Source organism: Argentina silus, assembly GCF_951799395.1.
Source record: "Argentina silus genome assembly, chromosome: 12".
Taxonomy (NCBI): domain Eukaryota; kingdom Metazoa; phylum Chordata; class Actinopteri; order Argentiniformes; family Argentinidae; genus Argentina; species Argentina silus.
In genome coordinates this window covers 4,273,176-4,300,614 of record NC_139666.1, presented here as the reverse complement: position 1 = coordinate 4,300,614, position 27,439 = coordinate 4,273,176, and the positions used below count along the sequence as shown (strand labels likewise).

Genomic DNA, 27,439 nt, shown 5'->3' with positions numbered 1-27,439 from the left:
TGACAGGTTGGCAACTGCATGCTTACCAGGCCGTTCATGTCAACTCTACACTCACACTGCTCCCACACTGCCCTCTACCAAAGGGAAGAGAGAGACTTTTAGTGTGACACCTTTCAGAAGTTGATGTATTAAGAACAAGTTGTTGTCAAGTACACTGAGTTTAATGTCAGAGAGGGGCGCACTCATTGACCATGTCTAAACCAGAGCATGTCAGTATGTATATAGAACATAAATGTTCACAATATGGATGCACACCATGTCACCTCGTTCTAACAGTCTTATACTAAAGATGCATCTGAGAAATATCATTAATTTACATGTTTGTCTCTTAACAGTTGTGAAAAGGGAGGAGGACTCTAGAACTACAGTTGAGGAGGAATTAAGAGGTAAATACAATTTCCTTATGATGAATATCTGAATTAATGTTTTGTGTCTTATCTCGTTTGTACTGTATGTATTGCTGAATTTCAGAATTGTTATAACTATGCATTTTTCTTTTATGTAACAGCATTGGAAATAATGTCTCATTGTAATATGTGTGTATGTTGTGTTGGACTATCGGTTTTTTACTTTAAATATCTAGTGAGGTAAGATCTACATTTGAAAACAACTTAATGGAATTTAATCAGTATCGTAACATTAGAAGAATTAATGTTTTTATGTTTTGCAGATTCTTACAATTCAACCAAAATGTGTTATGTTTGAAATGTATTAATACGCCCATACTTGATGCATATTTACTGTATATAGTATTATAAGTGATGTGTTAATTCCATTATTTTACTCAGCTTTTTCTAGCTTGACTGTCTCAACTGAAGAGGAAAAGCAGGAGTCTTACTTCACTGGCCTACAATTACCACATAAAAGCAAAACACTTGAACTCAAGCCAGAGTCTAAACGCTACTCTAGTACTTTAGAGAAGAAAAAAGAAAAGCCTGTTTTTGTGACCCAACTCTCACCAGCAGCTGTTACTGTTGGGGACACGGCTAGGTTTACTGTCACAGTATCTGGCTTTCCGAGGCCTAACGTCCAGTGGTTTCACAACGGAGTTGTTATAACGAGGTCATCAGTTTATACATTTATTCAAGAGCAAGATGAGTATAGTCTGCTCATAAATAAAGTGCAGAAGGAGTTTGAGGGAGAATACACATGTACCGCAAGCAACAGGTTTGGCCAATCAACGTGTACTACTTTCCTGCGCATTCCGGTCACTGACACAAAGAAAACAGACAAGAGGGTTGAGGGAGTGTTCAAATCTACTGGCCAACCTCCAGAATTCACTAAGACTATTGAGCCTGTACAATGTAATGAGGGGGGTCAAGCTCTTTTCAAGTATGTTGTTACAGGGGATCCTCTTCCAGAGGTTCAGTGGCTCAGAGGTAGTTATCACATTCAGCCCAGTAAGTATTGCATTGTGGTGAACAACCCAGATGGATCTGGCTTCATTAACATGAAGGGCATCCAACAGGAGGACAGTGGCGTCTACACATGCAGGGCTTCCAACCCATATGGAGAGGCCTCATGTAGTGCTGAGCTGGTTGTGTTCAGAGAGTCTGTCTCTATATCTCGTCACCAGGAACAGCATATGGTAGTTCAAAAACAAAAAGGTTATAAAGTATCCACGACCGAACAAGCTACAGAGTCACGCTTGTACATGGTCAACCTTCCTGGAGAGGCCAGGGCCAGCCTCCAGGCAGGACATCAGTTGGTGTACACCATTGGTACTGAGGACAGACAAGTTGTTTCCAGTGAGCAGGTGGACACCCTCCGAGAGCTGGATATCTCTGCTGCTACCCTTCAAAGAGAGCAGGTCACGCACCAGGCTGCAGTGCTGCATTCTCATGAGGTAGAAGAGAGAGTGTCTGTGGCTCCCACCCATCCATCTAAAGTTTCAGCAGTTCCTACCAAACAATTTCATATGACTGCTTTTACATCTGCTGTTCAAGAGCGGCAAGACCTCATAGAGCAGCACTCTGACCGTATACAAAGCCCAGAAGTCATAGAGCTTCAGTTTTCAATGGAGAAGCCTTCAAAAATGATGTCTGCCATGGCAGAGGAGGTACTTCCTCTGAGCACTGTGAGTACTAAGGCTTTAGTTGACAGAAAACCAGAACAGGTGAAATCATCGACTGAACCAAAACAGGTTGTCAGTGGCCATCAAGTTGAATCCAGGTTACCAATCCTCAAAGAGACATTAGATATTACTTCTAGGCCTGAGGAAGAGAGGAGCTTCAGAGTTATAGAGGGTGTTAAAATTTTATATTCAGCTTTAACGTCAGGACAACTCCCAATATCGGAGAACCATTCTGAACCGCTATCTGCATTAGATTCACCCACCCCGTCCTTAATAGAACAGGAACGTCCTAAAGCAGTTCTTGCACCAGTCAGTGAGACTAAGGTTACTTTATCAAAAGAGCAAGGATTGGAAATATCCAGACCAGCAAACGAAAGTGCTGTTGTATGTAAAGATACAGTGTTTAAATCAGCAATGGGCGTTGAGCAAAAATACAAACTCCAAGCTGAACAGTCAAAAGAGATACCAGGTTTAGAGTGTGCTATGTCTTTGCAACCTGAAACAGAACAGGAACAGCTCATGCACCTACAGATGATTAGTCATCAGAATATGTTCCAGTCTGAAGGTAGATTTACCTCTGAGAAGCCTTTGCCAGAGAATGCAGATGCAAGAAAAAGCCCTATTTTGTTGCATACTGTGACTCAAAATGAACAGAGATCTGTTCTATGTGAGGACACATCTGAGTTCTCTTCCCAGCCGAACACGATCTCTATTCAGCCTGAAAAGGAGGCCCCTGCCACATTACATCTTCAGTCAATTCAGCCTGTATCTGTATTACCCAAAGAGGGTATACTTATCATTGAAAAGCCAGACCAACAGACGGCAGCACAAAAACAGGAAAAAACCAGAAGACATGCAGCAACCTCAGAGGAGAGAAGGGAGCTTACTGCTGATTATCATAAAGATCTTGATGTGTCAGTGACAGGAGTTCAGTCAAAGATTAGAACAGAACCAAGACCTCTAAGCATTCTTCAGGTCACGTCAACGCCCATGCAGCTTCCAAAAGAAAGTCCATTTACCAGCGACGTTAAACAACAGCGTGCATTAATCCAAAAGGAGGATCGCTGGGACATTATGCACTCAGTAACTGTGGTGGATACTCAAAACTTAGAAGAGGGGCACACAAACCGTTTGAAAGCAGATGAGAAATTCCAGTCTGAAGCAACAATTGAGCCCAAGATCCCCACAGAGCCTGTTTATATTGAAGAGCAGGCAATCTCGACTGAAATTTGTGCTATTTTAGATGCAGCTGAACAGGATTTTGCTGTCCAAATCCACGAGGGGCAGTCAGTGAGACAATCAATATTATTGGAGGAGAAACAAATCCTCATTGGTGAGCAATCCAATGAAATAAAGAAATCGGAGGGATCTGTTGTCAGTGTAAAGACTCAGCTGAAAGGGGTTTTATTTGTGCACGAGTGTCAAGAAAGCCAAGCTCTTCCGAAAGAGCTTACCTTTGTGATTCCAATGCCAAAACCAATAAGTCTGAACATCAGACATCAGTTGAAAAATGCACTTCAGTCTGCTGTTGCTCGTGACCAACCACTGTTACTGGCAGACGTCGTTGGTAGTTTAGAAGCTGTTGAGGTCCAGGAAGTGAAGATTCATAGAGAACCCAGATGTGCGATGTTCACATACCTTATCACAACAACAGGTGCCCCCATGGAAATAACTCTCGCTTTTGAAGGTGAATACCCTCAGACTGCTGATCTGAGGACTGAACTGCAGGCAGCTTTCCATGCTATAGTTTATCGAGAGCAGCAGAGCCTCACATCAGAGCAACCTGGCACTATGCAGATCGACAGACCGCAGAGATTACAGGCTAGCACTGCTCGCTCCAAAGAAATGCTGTCATCAGTGGTGGAGACTGTCTGTGTGGCGGAAAGTACAGAGAACTTTACATCACAAATATCCCAGTCTGCCACTCAGAAGACTGAAGCAAAGACATCCTTCCAAAGCGCAACAGCTCAGGATCACACAGTGGTGCATGAATCCTGGCAGAGTAGCAGGCAGGAATCAAGATCTGTGACAGCAAAAAGCCACGAGAGAGATGTGGGCACTGTAGATGTAACCACAAGAGTACCCATGGCCCCTATCCCAGTTGAACAGTCTGTAAATGTATCCATACAGAAAGAAACAAGAGAGGAGTTTCTGACAGAAGCAATTATGATTAGTGAGTCTTCAGAGAGTTTGGCCAAAGATTACCCAATTATTGTGAGTTCCTTGGAGGACATTTACACAGAGGAAAATAGCAAAGTTACTTTTAGTGTGAACTTAAGGTGCGTTAAAAAAGTTAACTGGCTTTTCAATGGAAAATTGGTGAAATCTGGCAAAGAGTTCAAGTGTTCCAAAGACCATGACACATACACACTAGTAATCAACAAAGTTATCAAGGAGAAGCATCAAGGAGAATATGTCTGTGAGGCTGAGAATGAAGCTGGCAAGACAACAACATCGTCAAGACTCACAGTTGTCTCAAGAGGTTGGATGATGGGGATATTTTAATATTTAAATATAAAATAGTAACCAATGTAACATACACCTCTCTTGAATTCATATTCAATTATTTTTAGCATGCGTTCACTTTTACTCTAAAATCATCATTAACAGTAGGATTTACGTTTATATCACCCCCATATCCACTTGCTTTGTTGAAAAAAAGAGGAATCTTTTTTCCCACTGAATATCACTCTCTTAAAAACATCACCACTCATCTCCGGTCCATCCCCATTGGGTGCTGAAACTTTCTCTTCTCTTTGCATGCTTTCTGTGACATTCCATCTTGGTCTCACTGTTCATTTACATGTTATGATCTAAATCTAACATCATTTTCCTCCACAGTCACTCCTGGATTAACTGTGTTTGCAACTTCCATCCTAGGTTCATCATTTCACCAGTTAACTATTTGAAACAGAATAATATCCAGTGCGTTGATTTTGTTATTTTCTGCCCTATCCCTGCACATTCTAGTGCCACCTGTGTTTAGGTACACAATCCAGCCCCTGGAGATCAGTGTTGGCAGCAATGGCAAGTTTGAATGTGAAGTTGAAGATGCACCAAATGTGACCTTCAAGTGGTTCAAGTCTGGCGCTGAGATCAAACAGAGTGAGAAGTACAGGATCATCAGTCGCTTTCAGACTTCTTCATTGGAGCTCCTGAACCCAACCAAAGCTGACAGTGGCGAATATAGTTGCAAAGCCTCCAACAAGCATGGCAGCGACAGTTGTTCTGCCTCCATGACATTGACGGGTAAGTGAAATGAATGTTTAACTTCAATTATTGCAACATGGATTAGGGTGTGTTTAAAGAGGGTATGATTTAGCTCACAGGGATATGATTTAGCTCTTCCTTCCAGAAAGCAACGGTCATCTTATGGTCATCTACAATTGTTGAGTAAAAAAGGTTAAACCAAATGATCTTCATTGTGATTTGGCCTAAAAGGATCTCAGTGTGGTTAAGATGTTTCTTCTACTAATTTCTCCTCTTTCTTATTTTTAAATTTTTTAGATGTTTCCCCACCTGCCTTTGTTACTAAGCCTGATCCACTGACTGTGTATGTTGGAAAGAAAGCTACCATTCAGTGTGTAGTTACAGGCTCATCTCCATTGAGCATTGTCTGGCACAAAGACAACAGAGCCATTTCTTCGGGTGTAAACTACAAAACCTTTTCTGACAAGAACAAATATATTCTTGAAATACCAAAACTTGAACTTACTAACCAGGGTGTTTACCTCTGCAAAGCATCCAACAATGTTGGGACAGCTATGTGCAGCACAGAGATGAGGGTTATCAACAAACCTAGTTTTGTGAAAACACTTGAATCAGTCTCTGTAGCCGCTGGAACACCACTGCACCTTGAGTGTCAAGTGGATGAGGATACTGGAGTGGCCATCACTTGGACGAAGGATGGCAAAAAGATTAATCAATCAACGGATTGTAAACTCTATTTCGAAGATAAGATCGTCTCTCTTGATATTGCAATGGCAAAGCTTAAAGACACTGGAAAATATGTCTGTACAGCTGCTAATGATGCTGGAAGCACAACTTACTCCACTTCAGTAATGGTGCAAGGTAAGTCGGGGCAGTTAATTTTCAAACTTGCTGTAGTGTTTGTGGCACAGCAAATCTACAATGCTGAAAATTAAATCTTTATGGCTGTGTGTGGTTACACAGAATTATAGATTATAAGGCATGTATTTTTTGTCAAAGGCTGTATCCTCAGCTGCCTCTTCACAATGTATTTTTATTCACATATCTTTGTTCCTTTTTTCAACTCTGAGTGGTTTGTTGAATAACAATTGCATCTTGGAATGATGTTGGAACTGTCTAATGTCTACACCCTCCAGAGCCCCCAGTCTTTGTTAAAAGGCTGGAATCTACCATGGTTTGGAAGCACGGTGTAGCTGCATGTTTGCAGTGCACTATCAAAGGATCTCCTGAACTCCACGTCACCTGGTTTATGAATGACAAAGAGCTATCTGCTTGTGACAAATACAACATTACTTTGAAGGATGGTCTGGCGACTTTGGAAATAAGCAACGTAGCTTTGTTAGATAGTGGAAACTACACCTGCGAGGTACTGAATGAAGCTGGCTGTGAAAGCTGCAGTACTAAGTTAACTATAAAAGGTTTGTAGTGTCAGTTGTGTCATCTAAAAGTTGTACATGCGTTGATATTGTTATAAGAATATGATGATATTCAATCATATATTTCTTCTCAGAACCACCCACCTTCAGAAAGGAATTGCAAATGGTGGAAGCAGTCAAGGGTTCTGTTGCCACGTTTGAATGTGAAGTTACAGGCACGGCTCCGTTTGAAGTTCATTGGCTCAAGAGTAAGAAGCGACTCAGTGCCGACAAGAAGTACAAGATAGTCTCTCAGGACGCCATTGCTTCTTTAGAAATCTGCTCGTTTGAGAGTGCAGACGCTGGGGAATATCAGTGTGTTGTCTCAAATGATGTTGGCTCAATCTCTTCCAAGTCAATTGCCAGACAGAAAGGTTAGTAAAGCTATAAATACATTCACAGAGCATATTGTAAATATGATCGTTATCACAATTCTTATTCTTATTGTTATCATTATTATAGAGCCACCATCATTCTCAAAGAAGATTGAGAGCACCACAGCTGTTGTGGGTAATGCAGTGAAATTGCAGGGTGCCATAAAGGGCTCAGCTCCTATCACACTTAAATGGATGAAGGATTCAGAGTGGCTAAGGGATGATGACCCAAATATCACCATGGCACTTCAGGGTAACATTGCAATGCTGACAATCTCAGCTATTGCCATTAGCCATGCTGGAAAGTACACGTGCCAAGCACAGAATGATGCAGGGCATCAACGATGTGAAGCCACTTTAGTGGTTCAAGGTTCGAGACTATTAATTAACGCAAACAATCTTATTTAAGACTCTGTTGATATCTAAACATCTAATATCATGTAATTGTGTTTTAGAACCTGCCAGAATCATAGAGAAAGCAGTGTCCATCAGCGTAACTGCTGGAGATTCAGCAACCTTGGAGTGCACCATTTCAGGAAGCCCCGATCTCAAAGTGAAATGGTTGAGAGATGGAAAGGAGATGACGGGAGGTCGAAAATATAAAATTACTCTCAAAGATAATGTTGCCACCTTGAAAATTCTTGCGGCAGAAAAAGGAGACTCTTGCGAGTACACAATGGAAGTGTCCAATCGTGTCGGAAAAGACCAGTGTTCTTGTTCAGTCACAGTGTTAGGTTAGTTTTAGCTTAGTGTATTTTAAAAATGATTCATACTTTAATAACCGTAACAATGTGATTATCTAAAAGTAACATTCCACTCAACAGATCGTGCCATTCCGCCATCCTTCACGAGAAATCTTAAGAAAGTTGATGGAAATATTGGTAACAACATTACTATGGAATGCAAAGTATCTGGATCTCAGCCCATATCAATGACCTGGTACAAAGATGATAAAGAAATAAAGGCTGGAGAGAAATACAACATTGAAAAGAATGAGAGCACTGCTACATTAGGCATAAACAGATTGCAAAAGTGTGATGAAGGAGTATACACATGTCGGGCAACAAACCCTGCTGGACATAAAGAGAGCAGTGGAACTCTATGTGTAAAAGGTTAGCATTAACTTCTTTGTTATGTGTTTGGCATAACAATGTCACCCACACATTTATAGAAAAAAATTATATTGCCAATAGAAGGCTCTGTGAACACGTTAATATTGTTTTTCTTCCAAACTGAATTCAGAACCTCCAGTCTTCACATTAAAACCTGACTCCCAAGATGTCATACCAGGATCTACTGTTATCCTGAAGTCTGCTTTCACGGGGACAGCTCCTCTTGCTGTTAAGTGGTTCAGAGAAGACAAAGAGATAACCACTGGAGGCACATGTTTTATCAAGAAAGATGCCTCTTCAAGTTTCTTGGAACTTCACTCTGTGAAACCCACTGACTCAGCTAACTACAGTTGCCAAGTAACCAATGATACCGGGAAGGTGGCATGCACAGCAGTCTTGTTTGTGAAAGGTGCCTTTTCTTTTATCAATTATCAATTTGCTGTATTGTGTTTTTCTTTATCTTATCTTTTGAACTAACTGTTATCATCATTTCCAGAACCACCAACATTTTCAATGAGGCTTGAAGCATCAAAACTGGTGCAAAATGGACATCCACTTCGGTTGACCTGTAAAGTAAAGGGCAGCCCTGTAATCAGTACTAAGTGGTTTAAGAATGAGACTGAAATCAGTTCAAATAATAAATACCAAATATTCTTCACTGACTCAGTGGCCTCACTGGAGATGGTCAACTGCACTGTTGATGATAGTGGAGATTATATTTGTGTGGCATCAAGTGAAGCTGGTAATGACCGCTGCAGCACCACAGTTACAGTCAAAGGTGTGTTCAGTATTTACCTTTACAGTTTCCCAAATTACTTAAATTGTTTGTATATTATAATAATAATGACATAATCTCTTTGTCATAGAATCTCCGATGTTTGTGAGGGCTTTTGAGTCGAAAGAAGTTGTGAAAGGATCTGATGTTGTCTTGGAGGGAATAATTTCAGGCTCTGCTCCATTTGAAATATCGTGTTATCATGATGCTAAGCAGATCAGAAATGACAAAAGGCATAGAATACAAGTACAGAATGGCATAGTCACTCTCCAGATTCTAAAATGTGAAGCTGGAGATGCTGGAAAATACCAATGTACCATAGCAAATGAAGTTGGAGAGTCATCATGCAATTGCCAAGTAACATTGAAAGGTTGGTTAAAATAGGATAATATTTGATACTGTATATGAATATAATTAGCTGTATTTCATAGATTGTAGATAAATGACATCTGTGTCATGGCATGTCTGGTCTTCCCCCAATAGAGCCACCATCATTTGTACAGAGGATAGAGAACATGAATTCCTTAGTTGGCTCTGAGATCTCAATGCAGTGCATGCTGAGTGGATCACTACCCATGTCTGTCTCGTGGATAAAGGATGATCATGAAGTAAAAGAAGATGAATATATAAAGATGTCCTATGAGACCAGAGCTGCAGTGTTAAATCTGAGAAACACACAGATAACTCATGGTGGAAAATACATCTGTCAGGCACAGAATGATGCTGGAAGTCAGAAATGTGTTGCTATGCTTACTGTCAGAGGTTAGTTGAATTTTATGGGTATATACTTCAGATTAATTTTGTTTCTGCTTAGCAGTGTTGAGCATGTCTTATTAACATGGAACAGATGTAGATAATTCATTATTGGATTATTTGTTTATCACAGAACCTGCAAATATCATAGAACAAGCAAAGTCTATCAGTGTTACCACCGGGGATCCAGCTACACTGGAATGCACATACTCAGGAACTAAAGTCCTCAAAGCCAAATGGCTGAAGGATGGAAAGGAGCTGACGTCAGGCCAAAGATACAAAGTACAAAGCACAGATAAGAGCTCCAAACTCAGGATTCTCTCTACTGAGAAAAGTGACAGTGGGGAATACACCTTTGAAGTTTCAAATGACGTTGGGAACAGCTCTTGTGAGGCCAAAATCACTGTCCTAGGTCAGTTGCTCATACAACCTGTTATCTAAAAATGTAGATCCTGTTGACCCCATCTTTATAGTAAGCTAACTTTGTACTATTTGCTTCATATATACGATAGATCAGACAATCAAACCATTTTTCACAAGACAACTGAAGGGAATGGAAAGTATCAAAGGATCATTTGCCCAATTGGAATGTCTGGTGTCTGGCTCTCTGCCCATAACTATACTTTGGTGCAGAGATGAGAAAGAGATCAAGACTGATGAGAAGCACAAATGCACATTCTTTGACAACTCAGCATTTCTGGAAATCAGTCGTCTTGACAGTGCGGACAGTGGCAGCTATACCTGCATTGCTCAAAACAAAGCAGGCAGTGACCAATGCTCTGGTGCCTTGTTTGTGAAAGGTTTGAGTAGATTTTATGCTCTTCATAATTGTTAATGGTAGACTTGAAGTTACTCTATATCTGTACACTTAAGACCGCAATTACTCTTGCATCTAAATGTATGTGTGAAAATTAGAGCAATGGAAAAAATGATTACCCTCCTTTCATCAACAGAACCACCATCTGTTCTAGAAAAGCCTGAATCAATGGATGTTTTGCCTGGATCGAAGGTCCAGTTTAATGTCCTTCTGTCCGGCACTCCGCCCTTGACCATTAAATGGTTCAAAGACAAAAGGGAGATCTCATCAGGCTCTGATCACTCTGTGATAAAAGATAACACCTCAACTTCACTGGAACTCTTCTTTGCCAAAGCCTCAGACTCTGGAGATTATGTCTGTGAAATACACAATGATGTTGGCTCCGACATTTGCCAAGCAACACTCTTTGTCAAAGGTTTTCATTGATCTTAACTTCAGTCTTTGTCAATATTTCTGAGTTTCATTGGTTGTAATATATTTACATGTACTTATCTAACCTCTTTTGCAGAACCCCCTAATTTCCTTGAAAAACCTGAGATATTATCAGTTGTGAAACGTGGGGAGAATAAACTGTTCGAATGCAAGGTTATTGGCACTCCAGAAATAGTTATGCGTTGGTTCAAAGAAGGGACTGAGATAAGTGAAAGCGACAAGCATAAGATTACATTCACAAACTCCACGGCGAGATTAGAGATAGCTGATGCTGGAGTCAGAGACAGTGGAGTATACTACTGTGAGGCCTGCAATGAAGCAGGCAGTGAAAGCTGCAGTATGGAACTAGGAGTGAAAGGTTTGTTCACCTCTAGTCTGTTGAGACAGAATGTTAGCATTTTCACAGATACTTGTCGACACCATTTGTCTTGCTCATTCAAATGTACTTCCTTATTTCAGAGCCCCCGTCATTTGTAGAGTCATTGACACCTCTTGAGGTTGTGAAAGGCGATGTGGCAGTATTTGACTGTCAGGTGGCAGGAACAGCTCCATTTGAAGTGACATGGCACAAAGATAAAAAACAGATCAGATCCAATAAAAAGCACTTCATGTTACAATCTAATAATGTCCTGAGCCTGAAAATCCAGGACTGTGATGCTTTAGATGTGGGTGATTATCAATGCACAGTTGCTAACGAGGTGGGAAGCTGTTCAGGCTGTGCAACAATGTCTATTAAAGGTCAGTCATTATGGAAGTTATTACTGTCAACACTGACATTCACAATGCTCTGGTACCTTTAAAAATGTTATTCTAATGAAATGTTTTCTTCATATTAGCACCACCGTCTTTTGTAAAGAAGATAGAAAACGCTTCCACGGATTTAGGAAATGTTGCTACGTTTCAGTGCGTTGTGATGGGGTCACCATCTCTGTCTGTTCAATGGCAAAAAGATGAGAACTGGATCTTGGAAGATCCTAAGATTGAACGGATGTTTGAGAATAATGTGGCAACTTTAAGGATTCCTGCCTGTGAAGTGTGTCACAGTGGAAAATATACTTGCCAAGTCATGAATGACGCTGGACAAGACAAGTGTTTTGCAACCCTCATGGTGCAAGGTTTGTCTTTACTTGCTTTAAATGGTTTCAAGCTCAGCATTTTAAAGCTAAATATCATCCTTTTTTATAGCAAATCATAATGTAAGCTCCTTTGTATCCTAGAACCGCCTAAGATTATAGAGAAGACAGAGGTGCTCAAGGTTACTCTTGGTGATCCAGTCAGTTTGGAATGCAGGGTATCTGGCACCCCTGAGATCAAAGTCAAGTGGACAAAAGATGGAAGAGAACTCCTACCAAGCAGGCGACATAAACTTCATTTTGAGAATAATCTCAGTAGATTTAAGATTCTGTCTACACAGCTGGACGACGGAGGCTCCTACCTGTTTGAGGCAGCAAACTCTGTTGATACCTGCAACTGCAAAGTCACGTTGGTTGTCATAGGTCAGTGCTAAATAACTTATAATGGTTAAGTTACAGAGAGACTTGACAGGAAAATGTAGTATTTCTGTCCATGTCTAATGGGCTTTTGTTGTTGCCCTTGAACAGAACAAGTTATTGCTCCTACCTTCATGAAAACATTGATGGAGATTCAGGATGTTCTGGGGTCTGCGATTTATATGGAATGCAAGGTTGCTGGTTCTCTGCCAATGTCAGTGGAGTGGAGCAAAGCTGGGCATGTCCTTGCAAGTAAAGCCAAGTATAAGTTGGCACACGTAGACAATACAGTGTCATTGGAGATGAAACATTTCGAGGAGGAAGATGCAGGAGAGTATTCCTGTAAAGTAACAAATGCGGCTGGACATTGTGAGTGCAGCGGTGCACTTAAAGCAAAAGGTCAGATTTGTATGGTTGGCTTTGATTTGTTTTACTTTCATTATATTCTTATATTTATGAAGGCTCCAGTTCAGGAACTCATGTCCCACATTTTTCTTACTTTAAATTGATTTTTAGTGCCACCAAGGTTTATTTCCGAACCTCCGAAGTCTCAGGTCGTCATTCCAAAATCCACTGTACACTTCAAGAGTGTCTTTCAAGGGACACCGCCTTTCGCTGTGAAATGGTTCAAGGATGACACTGAACTCATTACTGGACCATCTTGTTTGGTTGGACTGGAAGACTTTTCTTGCTTCTTAGAGATTTACTCAGTTGGAACATTGCAAAGTGGAATTTACTCTTGCCAAGTTAGCAACTGTGCTGGCAAAGTGAAGTGTGCCACCAATTTGCTAGTAAAAGGTTGGACTATACACATTGTTTTTGCCACCATCACTAAACCCATTCTTTTTTTCTCCATTTGCATCGTTCCTTCATCTGCATCTTTCTTTCTGTCTAATCCATGCTTACCATTTCTTTGTTTTTCCAGGACTGTCTATTGTTATCTTACTCATAGCATCCAGCAAGCCCATTGCCTGTCTTGCATCTTCACATTTTTATTGCCTATCATATTCCTTAATATTCTAGAATTGTAACTTCATATGTTTTGGCTTTGCAGAACCCCCTGAATATGTCCTGAAATTACCGACCACAATGTTTGTCAAACAGTGTGAGCCACTCCGTCTTGAATGCAAGGTTACCAGTGCACGCTCCCTGAAAATGTGCTGGTACAAAAATGACAACAAGATAACAGATGGTGACAACTATAGAACATCATTTGTTGACTCAACTGCAATCCTTGAGCTGCTTACCACAAGATATGCTGATAATGGAGTCTACACCTGTGAAGCACACAATGATGCTGGAAGTATAAGCTGTAGCACCATTCTCACAGTCCAAGGTCAGTCACTGGATTGTGACATTGCCTGGTGCACTTCAATCATCTTCTACTGTGTTGTGGGATTTTTTTTTTGTTGCAGCATGAATCTCGAGGAATGATACCTCCCTTTATTGACTGAGTGACTTACCTCTGACATTGCCCTTTACAGTTAGTTTGTTCTCTATTGTGATGTGGGATTTTTCTGTAAAACAGTTGCAGCATGGACCTCTAAAAATGATTCCTCTGTTCACTTATTTTGGAAATTGCAGTTTATTTGTTCTATTTTGTGATGTGGGATCTTCCATGATATTGTTCAGCATGGTCCCTAGCGAATGATTCCTCCTTTCAATGTCTTGAGTGACTTATTTGTTACATTGCCTGTTGCAGTTTATCTGTTCTCCACTGTGGTGTGGGATTAATGTTAGTATAAAATAACTTCAGCATGAGTCTCAAAGGATGATTCTTCCTATCATTGTCCAATAGTCTGACTTAGTGTTTTTCGTTCAATTGATTGACATTAGTAGTCACTGTTTGGATTATACCATTGCATATTGTGGATACCCCTAGCATGGACTGAATGGCATGCTCCTCCGAGGATCTTTTTTTCCCTTGAAATTGCCTATGCCCAATTGCTTGTGGAGATGCAAACTGCTTACCGGTGAATCTTATTTTTTTTTTAACGAAACTGATTTATTGATTCCAGATCCGCCATCCTTCGCCAAAGTACCGAAACCTGTCGAGGGGATTAGAGGCAAAGATGCCAGCCTATACTGTGAGCTGTTTGGCACAGCACCATTTGAGATAACCTGGATCAAAGACAGAAAGCATCTTAAGGAAAACAGAAAGTATAAGATGGTCAATGAGGGTAGCTCTGCCACTCTACATATTCTTGGATTGGAGGCGTCAGATGCTGGAGAATATGTGTGCAAGGCATCAAACAGTGTAGGAAGTGAAACCTGCCATACCACAATTAGACTCAGAGGTCAGTAAATTATACCCTTAGCCTTAGCCTTTATTCATAAACCATTAAAACAATTCCTGTTTGACTGCTGCTCCTCACCACCATCTTTCCTCATTGTTCAGAACCACCCGTTTTTGTGAAGAAACTTACCAACCAGTCAGTCATATTTGGTAAGGAAGTCACCCTGATGGCCACTGTCAAAGGCTCTGAGCCAATGACTGTGTCTTGGGTTCAAGATAAGGACCATGTTCTTAGGGATGATGAAAACCGGCAAATAACCTTTGAGAACAACGTGGTCACCTTGAAGGTCTTTAAAGCAGACTCGACCACAGCAGGAAAATATACCTGCCAACTCAGAAATGATTCTGGAGCTGTGGAATGTGTTTCCAACATAACGGTTCAAGGTTTGTAATGCGCCATTCCCCAACCATAAATGCACAGTTCATTGGTAAGTTTCTGTTATTTAAATATGAATTGTGGTCCCAATTTTCAGAACCTGCTAAAATTGTGGAATGCCCAGAGTCTTTCAATGTCAAGTCAGGTGAAACAGCATCTCTAGAGGTCACTGTGTCCGGGACACCAGAGCTGAAAACTAAATGGTTCAAGGATGGTGTCGAGCTCTCCTCTGGCAGAAAATATAAGATAACTTTTGTCAAGATGGTCTCCAGCCTGAAGGTGTTATCTGCAGCGGGAGGAGATAAAGGAGACTACACATTTGAGGTCAAAAATGAAGTTGGCAGTGTGTCCTGCAAAACCTCCCTCACTGTCTTAGGTTGGTTCCAAATTGCATACCTGCCGTAATGGTCTTGGATATTAACTATTATGTTTACTTCATGATCTTATTAGTAGCTTGGCAATTCAGCGTTACTTATTGTCTTTTAAACAGATAAGATGATACCGCCCACATTCATCAGGAAGCTGAGGGATACCCATTATATTGTGGGTAAACCGGGTGAAATGGAATGCAAAGTCTCTGGTTCCCCACCTTTCATTACCTCTTGGTACCATGATGGACAGGAGATCAGGAGTGGACCAAATTATGATATTACATGCAGTGACAACACTTGCATGGTAAAAGTGCCATCTCTTAAGTTGTCTGACTCTGGAAAATACACATGCAAAGCAGTTAACACTGCAGGATCAAGTGAAACAAGTGCTTCAATTATTGTAAAAGGTCAGTAGATATAGAGAATTTATTTTCAGCAACATCATAACTTTATTCATTCTAATTGTTCTAATTTATTAATTCATTAATTCTGCTTAGCTTCAGATAGAAAATATCTAACCGACAACAATTTCTTTTTTGTATTTAGAACCTCCATCTTTTGTGGAAAACCCTCAGACAAAGGAAGCTCTGCCCGGCACAAATGTTACATTTTTAGCAACAGTCAAAGGAAGTGCCCCTCTTAAAGTTAAATGGTTCAGGGGAAGTAAAGAAATGATGTCTGGAAGGAGCTGTAAAATTGCTTTATGTGACAATAGAGCTTCTCTGGAGATATTCAAAATCGACAAATCACATGCTGGAGAGTATACATGCCAGATCGTTAATGATGCTGGGAAGGAGAATTGCCCAGTTAACCTGTTGGTGAAAGGTTGGTTAGCATGACAATACATTCTGAAAATAGCCTTTTTTTTATTCACTCACATGCTATATCAATAATGGGGATGTAACTAATGTTATTCTATTGCTGTGTTTGCTAATGTGTTGCTCCTCTCAGAACCCGTGAAATTTGTGAAGAAGCTGAAGGACATTTCTTCTGAAAAGGGGAAATCTTTGAAACTTGAATGCACATTCACCGGAAGCCCCAAAATATTTGTAACCTGGATGAAGGACGGCAAACAGATTTATGCCTCTTATCAATATAATGTGACTACCACTGAGACCTCCTGCATCTTGGAAGTCTTGAACAGTGACAGTTTAATGGCAAGTGGGAGATACTCTTGCGAAGTTTCCAATGGAGTCGGAAGTGACATATGCCACGCACAAGTGTCCATATTAGGTAAAAACATTAAGAAATGCATTCTACACTGCTACATTTATTAATTCAACATGTTCATTATTTACCTAATGATTTTTCTGTTACTTTAGAACGACCATACTTTATTGAGACTTTGGAATCAATGGATGTAACTACCAATGATGCAGTTTGCTTGAGATGCCATATTGGAGGAACCCCAGATATTACCGTGACTTGGTTTAAAGCAGATGGAAAGTTGCGTTCTACCAATGCTTGCAAAATGGATTACTCAAACGGCATTGCTACTTTGAGACTAAGCAAAGTGGTTAAGTCAGATCAGGGTGAATACAACTGCAAGGCTGAGAACCGTATTGGATTTGCCTCCTCCAGCTGCCGATTAACTGTGAAAGGTGATGCCCGCCATCTTCGCTTCATTTTACCCTCACACATGTTACCTGTGGTAACAAATTCAAATATGCATTCTGTTTAAGTACTCTATTCTAGATTTCAAAACATCACCCTACTTCCCCAACAAGTGTACTCGTCTCAAACTGGCTGTAGGAAAGCCAGTTAGATTTGAGTGCCAGGTTATAGGATCCTCTCCTCTGGAGGTTTCCTGGCTTAAAGACGGTGGATCTTTGACAAATAATGGATAATACTCAACGTCTTATGATGATAATACTGCTGTTCTAAAAATTACCCATGGTAAATCAGACACTCCTGTATAGCTACAAGTGTACACATAATGTTGGATCAGCATCTTGTAGAGCTAAGCTCACACACAGTTTTTGATGGAAATCCTATTCATATTAAAGTCTTTCATCCAAATGTATGGTATCAATCAGCCACTGGCAGCACTGCTACAGTGTTTCTTAGTCTTTTTCATCCTATGATTATAACAGTGATGTAACTAATGTCAATTATTGCTCCTCTCAGAACCAGTACACTTCGTGAAGAAACTGAAGGACATTTCTGTTGAAAAAGGGCAACCTTTGAAACTTGAATGCACATACACCGGAAGCCCCAAAATATTTGTTACCTGGATGAAGGATGGCAAACAGATCTATGCTTCTTATCAATACAATGTAAAAACCACTGAGACCTACTGCATCTTGGACGTCTTGAACAGTGACAGTTTTGAGGCAACTGGGAGATACTCTTGCGAAGTTTCCAATGGAGTCGGAAGTGACATATGCCACGCACAGATGTCCATATTAGGTAAAAACATTAAGAAATGCATTCTACACTGCTACATTTATTAATTCAACATGTTCATTGTTTATCTAATTATTTTTCTGTTACTTTAGAACGACCATACTTTATTGAGACTTTGGAATCAATGGATGTACCTATGAATGATGCAGTTTGCTTGAGATGCCATATTGGAGGAAGCCCAGATATTACCGTGTCCTGGTTTAAAGCAGATGGAAAGCTGCATTCTACCAATGCTTGCAAAATGGATTACTCAAACGGCATTGCTACTTTGAGACTAAGCAAAATGGTTAAGTCAGATCAGGGTGAATACAACTGCAAGGCTGAGAACCGTATTGGATTTGCCTCCTCCAGCTGCCGATTAACTGTGAAAGGTGATGCCCGCCATCTTTGCTTCATTTTACCCTCACACATGTTACCTGTGGTAACAAATTCAAATATGCATTCTGTTTAAGTACTCTATTCTAGATTTCCAAACATCACCCTACTTCCCCAACAAGTGTACTCATCTCCAACTGCTTGTAGAAAAGCCAGTTAGATTTGAGTGCCAGGTTATAGGATCCTCTCCTCTGGAGGTTTCCTGGCTTAAAGACGGTGGATCTTTGACAAATGATGGACAATACTCAATATCTTATGGTGATAATAATGCTGTCCTATCCAATCCTATTCATACTAAAGTCTTTCATCCAAATGTATGGTATCAATCAGCCACTGGAAGCACTGCCACAGTGTTTCATAGTCTTTTTCATCCTATCATTATAACAGTGATGTAACTAATGTCAATTATTGCTCTTCTCAGAACCAGTACGCTTCGTGAAGAAGCTGAAGGACATTTCTGTTGAAAAAGGGCAACCTTTGAAACTTGAATGCACATACACTGGAAGCCCCAAAATATTTGTTACCTGGATGAAGGATGGCAAACAGATCTATGCTTCTTATCAATACAATGTAAAAACCACTGAGACCTACTGCATCTTGGACGTCTTGAACAGTGACAGTTTTGAGGCAACTGGGAGATACTCTTGCGAAGTTTCCAATGGAGCGGGAACTGATATCTGTCACGCTCAGATGACAATAGGTAAAGTCACTAACACATGCCTCTCAATCCACTCACAAGAATGTTGATACATGCGTCTGGTAAAGGTATTTCATCACTTGTTGTCCATACTCATAGACTAGTTGTCCTTACTTTGCTCTAGTCATATTTTTGTGAGCCATAACTGGGGTTATATTTCAGTAGGTTTTCTAGAAAACAATGTTGTGAAATAGTGTAACAAAAATAATATTTTTTCTCTCCTTTGCCTTTTCCTATGTTGCTCTTGAATATATCAACTTCAGGGTCATAACTGTTATAATTCAACCTACAATTGGTGTACCGTCTATTTTTGTCACCAGAGCGCAAAAACCCACCCAACTTCACCAAAAAGCCAGCAGAGACCATGGAGGATGCTGAGGGCCAGCTGGTCAAACTCGAGGGTCGCTTGTCTGGATCTCAACCTATAACCATCAGCTGGTACAAAGACGACAGAGAAGTCCACAGCTCTGATAAGTATGACATGTCCTTTAAGAACAACGCGGCTTTGCTGTGTATCAAGAGCTCTCAACAGTCAGACCGTGGCACGTACATCTGCAAAGCCACCAATGAAGCTGGCACTGCATCCTACCGAGTGTCACTTTCCATATCAGGTGTGTATTATTTGTATATTTATCGTATTGGATTTAGTTGCATCACGATGTGCACTCAACATTTTCATGCTAATGCTTCTAAAAAACTTGTATGTACTCTCCCACTTCTCATTTGACTTCACTAGAACACAAGATGCCTCCTACATTTGACATCCCTCTCAAACCTGTAACTGTAAACGAGGGTGAGAAGCTGAATCTCAGCTGCCATGTTCGTGGATCTTCTCCTCTGAATATTCAGTGGATGAAGGACAGGCAGGAATTGAAATCCTCTGCTAACTGTAGAATCACTTTTGCTGATGGCACTGCCTCTTTGGAGATCAGCAACACATCAAGAAAAGATGCAGGGGACTATCTCTGCAAGGCTACCAATGATGCTGGCAGTGAATTCTGCAAGTCCAAATTGACAGTGAAAGGTACTATGTTCATATGAACATTTTTGTCATTTGTCATCAAGTAATTTTTGAAGTAATTTTTTTAACAATCATTGAATTCGTTTTTGGAAGCCATGTATTAGTGCTCATATGAGCAAAATTGTTAAATGATATTTTAATACAGTGAATTCTGCAAGTCCAAAGTGACAGTGAAAGGTATCTCGCTTTTAATGTCATGAAAAGTATTTCTCCACAAAAAAAATATTCTCATCTTGTTTTTGTTATTCAGAGATTTAGAGTGAGAAACTAAATTCCACATTAATTGTTTGGAGGATTTTTAACATTTTATTTGGAGATCTCATTTGTAACTAGATTTTGTACTTTTGTAGCTGAAGATTTTGTCTATAGTATGTAGCCGAGGCTTTAATCTATTTATTCATTAAAGGAGTACTTTCTCATAAATCTTTTTCAAGTATATTCCTAATCAGTTTACTTTTGATACGGTTCCAACATACATGTATACTGTAACTACTTTGTGCATACAAGCATCATAGATGACAAGCTTATCTGGAAAATGTATTTGACAATGCGTTTTGTGTCAAATATTTTAGTTAAGTACTTCTTTAATGGTCTTTCTTCCTGGGCAGATGCCTAACTACAGTTTAGGAACAAGTTTTATAAATGGACTAAAATTATTTCTAAATCCAGATAAATCAGGAGCCAAACCTGCAACCACTGAATCAGCCCCAGCAGCCTCTGCTCCAGCTAAGAGACTGGATAACCTGTTCTTCATTGAAGAGCCCAGGACTACCACTGTAACTGAGAGTAAGTATGATAAAGTTATTCTCAATTAGATGTAATATTTTACCTCCCAAAACCCCAAATCAAATTCAGGGATTTCACATGGAGCCAACTTTGTGTTGTGTCTTACTCACAGAGGACACTGCAACGTTCATTGCCAAGGTTGGAGGTGATCCTATTCCTAACGTCAAGTGGATGAAGGGCAAGTGGAGGCAGATCACTCATGGCGGTCGCATCTCTATTGAGCAGAAGGGCCAGGAGGCCAAGTTGGAGATAAAAGAAGTGACAAAATCAGACTCTGGTGGATACAGATGTGTTGCGTCCAACAAACATGGTGAAATAGAGTCCAACACTGAATTGAATGTTAGCGAAAAGAAAGATGCAGGAGGACTTGATGGAGACTTCAGAGCAAAACTGAAGAAGTATGTGTGGTTGTAAAAAAATGCAATGCCACCAATAGTTTCGATGCTTGGAAACACTTGGTGATATTAACCTTACTGTACGTATTCCCTTTTCTCACACCTCTTCTCACAGGACACCATCCAAGCAGAAAAGTCCAAAGAAGGGTGAAGACATTGATATTGTGGCATTACTCAGGGGTGTGGACCCTAAAGAGTATGAGAAAGTTGCTCAAATGTATGGAATCACTGACTACCGTGGAATTCTTCAGGCTATTGAGCAGCTGAAGAGGGAGAAGGAAGAGGAAAGTGGAAAACAGGTGAGATAAGAATTTAAATAACCTAACTTAACTTAAACTGTCAGCAGTCCTTCATTCAATACAACTTGTTGTGAAATGGCATGCATGCCAAGAAAATTCTATTGAAAACTCAAAGCATTCTTCAATTAATAAATATTTGGGGATTAAGTAAATACACAGTTCACATACAGTGCCCTGCGTAAGTATGGGACAGTGAAGCATTTTTTCTTTTTTCGGCTCTACACTCCAAAAGTGTCCCTTTTCTGTTCCAGGAGACAGAGCATGGAGGAAGAACTGAGGAGGATTTGACCAAGTTTATGTCTGATTTGCAATCACGAATGCAGGCTGAGGTACTGAAGGTTCCAAACAGATTAAAACAGTACATTGAGTATGGGAGTCTGAAAATGTTACCTAGAATGTTCATGTATTGAGAATGAATGCTTGTATCTGCAGCCTGTCACTCTGGTGAGGGATATCACAGACCAAACCACTGTAGAAGACCAGTCAGCAGTGTTTGAGTGTGAGATCAAGATCAACTACCCAGAGATCACCTTGTCCTGGTACAAGGGAACGCAGAAGCTTGACAACAACGACAAATATGAAATCAGCATTGTCGGTGACCGTCACATACTGAAGATCAAACACTGTCAGTCTAAAGACGAGGGCAATTACCGTGTTGTCTGTGGCCCACACATCTCCAGTGCCAAATTGACAGTTACAGGTGAGTCTCCATTTAATTATTCCTCAAGGGCAGGGATGGCACAGAAGTGTACCTAACCTAACAGTTTTGTACCTCCCCCATTACTTTTCTTATCAGACGGAGATTACCACAAGCCAGGTAAGGGGTCATTCTTACACCTTTCACAGATGAACAAGTTGCTCACCTGTAGGTTGTCCCTTACTAACCTCTTTGCTTCTCTTAGTTTACATGTATGTCAATCTTTGTGTTGTTCTTTAGGTCTTTGTTTATGTTACTACTGCATTTAACTGAGATACATTAAGAAGTCAATAATCACAATATTATAGAATATTATTCAAAGAAAAAATGAATGTCAGCAGTTATGATATTTGAAAATAACAACAAGTTTTAAACATAGTTTAGATTAAACATGTAACACAGCGTGTATATACATTGACTCCCATTGTTTGCCTTTAGCTGATCAAATTCAGTTCACCAAACGTATCCGGAACATTGAGGTGAATGAACGCCAGTCTGCCAGCTTTGAGTGCGAGTTGTCTTTTGACAATGCGATCGTCACATGGTACAAAGACACCTGGGAACTTAAAGAGAGCCCTAAGTATAACTTCAGAAGTGAAGGTCGACGACACTTTATGACCATCCGCAATGTAACTTCTGAAGATGAAGGTGTGTAGTCAACTAAATTCTTCAGTCAAGTCATTTAATTTATTCGCGTCTCCCTGATAAATACAACAATGGTTCATTGCTAATCCCTTAGGCGTTTACTCAGTGATTGCGCGGTTGGAACCCATGGGGGAAGCTAAAAGCACAGCTGAACTTTACCTTTCAGGCAAAGGTCTGTACATTTACCAACTAGATGGCATTTCCATACATCATTGTGTGCATACACAACGTGTGTAATGTTTTACCTCCTCCTTTTCACAGAAATTGGTTTAGGAAGGGTCCCATATGGTGAGTATTTTTTAGCCTGCCAAATTAAACTTTTTCCAGAACAGTAAAACCCCACATGCCACGTTATCAGAAACAGATCAGACAATAGTCAAAAAGTACTGAAACCAATTGTTTTTTATGTTATTGGTTTTAGTGAGTATTTCTTCAAAATAGTCACTACTCACATGTAAGTCACAGACATGAAAAGGTCACTGACATTCTGATACCACTATTTGGATAGTCCTTTTTAGATACTTTGTGCAACTGTACACTATTATCTGTGGCTATGTTGACAATAAACAATTTACAAAGGTTACTAAGGTTACTAAGGTTACTAAGGTTACTAAGGTTACTAAGGTTTAAGGTAATGTAAGGTTAGGGTTAGGGCTGTAAAGCATCTCTAGGGGATTATCCAAATAATGTATTGCACACATTATTAGCCTCTTCTAACATACACATCGTTCTGAACGTCGACATTGTTGCAGGTTATTGGACAGGTTTTGTTGGAAATGTGAGGTTTTACTGTCATAAAAATTATGTTAGACTAATATTTACTTCTAATGTATCATCAAATTGGTACTGAAACTATCTATTACAACATCCTTAGATGTCCCAGATTCATCAATACAAGTGCCAGATGTACCATCTTTAGTTACTTACAGAGGTAAGAATGGGACACGTCAATCATTCACATAAAATCTCATGAATGTTAACTGGAATTTAATTGGTACAATTAAATATTTCTTAATTTTCAATCAAAAGAAGAGTCGTCTGAATATTGTCATTATGAAGAGAAGACAGAAGTGAGAGGTACAACATTAAGTGATTTACCTTTATCTTAACATATACTAATAACTCCTGATACCTAAATGCTGCTTTTTTACATTTGATTGAAGTGAGAAATGCAAAGCACTGTGCTTCTACTTTTCATTAATCTATTGATTTAACCATCATCCCTCATCCTCATCATAATATAACTAAAAGGCAGTTTAACTCATTACTAAATATTACTAGTCACCATTACCACGTCAACCATCCTTTCAGTTTCCTTTGAGTTTTGTTCGACTGTTTAATCCAAGGAATTAGCGTGACATTATACTGTACATTCATTTGCTCTTATACCTGTGTTATAACACAATGATTTCTCTTGTCACAACACTGTAGCAACATACTGTGGTACAATAATTTGGTAATGTCTTTGTTGCTGTATAGTAATGGAGCTGAGCATTTTCACAAAAGTGGAATAGGAAATGTTTCTTATAAGGTTGAGGAATTACAGTGTTACTACACAGGTGTAAGGATGACTTAAACAAATGATAGTGATTTCATATGATTTCTGCTCATTTTCCCATCATTGATTATTATCCTTTGATGTGGTAGCATTTGAAAGTTGGACAATGCAAGAAGAAAAAGTAGCACTTCAATTCTCTACAACCACAGGTATATCAACGGTCTTGCTATTGCTGATAACGTGTCACAGTCAATACAATAATAATAACTAAATGTCTGCCAATGACTAAAAGTCATTAAAAAAAAGTCATTAAGCAGATTTAGTTTGTTGTCTGTTATGTAAATCTTCCAACGTGCGTTGTTTATGTTGTCTGTTATCTAAATGTTCTTGTACTCACCTGCTTACGTATGTCCAATCCCTCTTATCTGTGTTTGTTTGACTGTAAATACAGAATCACAAGTTAATCTCTTAATGTTGTCATTACTTCATTACTACTACTTGTACTGTCATGTGGTGCTTCATTGCCACTTATATAATGTCTTATACAATGATATGTTGATGGTCAGTTTCTAGAATACATGTTGTGTCAGTGATTACATTTGTTGATTGTTTTGAAATGTGTTGTGTTCTCTTATCAAAATGTAATCAGCTTTATACACCTCTAAGTTGACTCCTGTTTCTCATCAGCAGCGAGGATACCCATTGATGAGAGTGTTAAAAAAACAACAGTGGGAATGAGAGAAGAAGTACCAATCAAAGGTATACTGTACAAAGTGAAGGCAGCTCATGGCAGTTAAAGCTTATGGCTTAAATTAACAAGCGAGATCATCATTATCATGCTGATGATTGTTAAGCTACTTGACAGCAACCTTTGTGTGTACATGTTGTTATGTAAAAATGCTCTCATCCAAATGAGACCAACCAAGCTCTTTTGTCTGTCATAACTTCTTGTGCGCAGCTATCTTGTGTTTAAGTGTTGTCATATAAAAATACCATGTAAGTCCAACCAAGCTCTTTTGTCTTACATGACTTCTTGTGCAACAGTAAGTGTGTCTACATGCTGTCATCTAATAAAATATCCCCTAATGTATTGTGCTTAGCTGGCGCTTATAATTGCTGTTATCTGTTCTTTTACAGTATGTCTGCAATTGTTCTTGTTTCAGCTTTGTGTTAAATGTTAAGTACTCTGATTAACACTTGCTAGTGCAATCAGTTGATACTGTAGTACTAAAGAGACAAGCTTTTACAGTAGTATTCTAACAAAGGAAATATCTTTCAAGTTCCTGAAGTTCACAAGAAACAAGAGGAGAAGAAGCCCTCCACGCCAGCAGTGCAGGAGTCACCAGCTCCAAGCAAAGGTACTCACACAACTCTTTTCTTGTGTTGTCATTCTTTCTTTCTGTTAAGTCCTACTTTCACAATGTTGTGTTTGTCAAATCTTTCTTTCTTAATTATTTGTGTCAACAAATGTATGAAAAATGTCATCAAGTAGAACCTATACAGTACGTTGCAGAGATAGAAAGTGTAATAGAACTATAATGTTTTTAAGTACCTGATGCAAGAAAGCCTATGGAAGAACCTGAACAAAAAGATTGGCCCACCCCTAAAGGTAATGTTGTGTGTGATTTGTGATTATTCATTTGTCTCAGTCTATTGTGTCAGTGGGACTCTTACCAAATATCTTACTCATTAGAAACATCTTACAATATAGTACTTAATCCTTTTAAATCATCACAATACAATGGACAGCAGCAAAACAACAAAATCACCTGTCTAGCTACTTAGCGTTTTGACTTTAATTTTTTTTATCAGATAAGCCTGGTAACTTTAAAACATATCTGAAAGATGATGTTGAACTCAAGAAGGCGATTTCACAACCAGAGCCCAGCAAAGGTATCACATCTTGTTTATGTCAGCCTATTCTTTAGAACAATGCTTTACTATCAAAACTCTTAAATTAACTTAGCACACAGTATGTCTCACAATGTTTGTGTTTGTTTACTTGTGTGTGTGTTATGTATGACATGTTTTATGTGTGACCATAATGGTTTTGTTCTTTCAATTAATGTCTTTGGATTATCATTGTTTTGTGCATTGTCGTTTTGTAAATCATACCCACTGTCATGTCAATGCTTGTGGAGTTATTCATGAGGTCATTGCCTACTTTGTGATTCGTTATAACTGTTGACTGTGTACTTTTGCTTTTTCTTAGTCTTAACTCTTTTAGAACTTTGTTATCTGTATACAGTAGTAGCTAATGGGGATGTTTCTGTATTACCTGAAAGATGTGCCTAAATCTCACGTGGCACCTGAGCCAAAGGTGACACCTGTGACTAAGGTTGAACCTGAACCAAAGGCCACACCTTTACCCACACCCAAAAAGACACCAGAGGCTCCACAAGCCAAAGGTACAGTTGCATCTATTTTCCTTTCTTACTCTTCTCTTTGTATGTTACTGTATTATTGTGTTTAAGTCCAAATGTGTGTCAGTCTGTGTACCTGTGTTTTTTAATCATTGTTTGACTAGTTTCTGTGATTGGTGCGTTTATGTGTTTTTTGTCTGTTTGTTCGCATTAAAACAAAACAAATGTTCTTTAAAGTTCCTGAGGAGTTCCCCAAATCTGAGCCCATTAGAAAACCAGAGCCACCTCCAAAAGAAGTGCTTTCACAAAAAGGTATATATCAACGCTTCCATTTTTGCAAAAATGCTCAATAACCATCTTGAATTGCAAAAAAAAAGTTTGTGTTGTTGTGTGTCCATAAATGTCTTGTTGGTGCTCTAACAAATCTTTGCTCTCTTTTATATAATCTCTGCTTATCTCTTTTAGTGTTTTAGTGTTTTTGTTCTTGATCTTATGGACTTAGAGAGTCGCAACCCAAGATTTAGATTGTTACTTTATCTTAGCTTTTATATGACAAAGTGTTTACTTAAACTGTCAATCCCAATATGATATGCTCGTGGTATGTAGGGATAATGTAGCTTAGAGTCCAGCCACACATTGGTAGGCTCTCAATTATGCTATGGCTAAGCAGTAGCTACATAAACAAATCTAAATCTTTGGTTGCTGACTCTAAGTCTGCAGAATAATGACTGGCTGTTAGTAAGGGTCAATCATCCCTTAAAT

The 27,439-nt window shown here is 39.4% G+C and overlaps 1 protein-coding gene across 1 annotated transcript in view; it reads left to right on the top strand.

The window, feature by feature from the left end:
- Window positions 1-27,439, top strand: part of LOC310813205 (titin-like) — a gene marked incomplete at its 5' end in the record, with an annotated part of 146,534 nt that overhangs the window by 21,607 nt on the left and 97,488 nt on the right. The window contains 41 exon segments of the mRNA XM_083682068.1: window positions 789-4,556; window positions 5,045-5,323; window positions 5,582-6,145; window positions 6,421-6,702; window positions 6,795-7,073; window positions 7,162-7,443; window positions 7,529-7,807; window positions 7,898-8,185; window positions 8,316-8,594; window positions 8,682-8,963; window positions 9,052-9,330; window positions 9,444-9,722; window positions 9,847-10,125; window positions 10,226-10,513; window positions 10,667-10,945; window positions 11,039-11,320; window positions 11,422-11,700; window positions 11,799-12,077; window positions 12,180-12,458; window positions 12,564-12,851; window positions 12,969-13,250; window positions 13,507-13,788; window positions 14,471-14,749; window positions 14,851-15,132; window positions 15,222-15,500; window positions 15,615-15,902; window positions 16,042-16,320; window positions 16,447-16,728; window positions 16,818-17,096; window positions 17,191-17,339; window positions 17,343-17,391; window positions 18,698-18,976; window positions 19,294-19,584; window positions 19,710-19,997; window positions 20,664-20,780; window positions 20,893-21,178; window positions 21,291-21,474; window positions 21,726-21,803; window positions 21,907-22,222; window positions 22,610-22,819; window positions 22,911-22,988. Coding sequence (XP_083538194.1) covers window positions 789-4,556; window positions 5,045-5,323; window positions 5,582-6,145; window positions 6,421-6,702; window positions 6,795-7,073; window positions 7,162-7,443; window positions 7,529-7,807; window positions 7,898-8,185; window positions 8,316-8,594; window positions 8,682-8,963; window positions 9,052-9,330; window positions 9,444-9,722; window positions 9,847-10,125; window positions 10,226-10,513; window positions 10,667-10,945; window positions 11,039-11,320; window positions 11,422-11,700; window positions 11,799-12,077; window positions 12,180-12,458; window positions 12,564-12,851; window positions 12,969-13,250; window positions 13,507-13,788; window positions 14,471-14,749; window positions 14,851-15,132; window positions 15,222-15,500; window positions 15,615-15,902; window positions 16,042-16,320; window positions 16,447-16,728; window positions 16,818-17,096; window positions 17,191-17,339; window positions 17,343-17,391; window positions 18,698-18,976; window positions 19,294-19,584; window positions 19,710-19,997; window positions 20,664-20,780; window positions 20,893-21,178; window positions 21,291-21,474; window positions 21,726-21,803; window positions 21,907-22,222; window positions 22,610-22,819; window positions 22,911-22,988 — 14,250 coding nt within the window.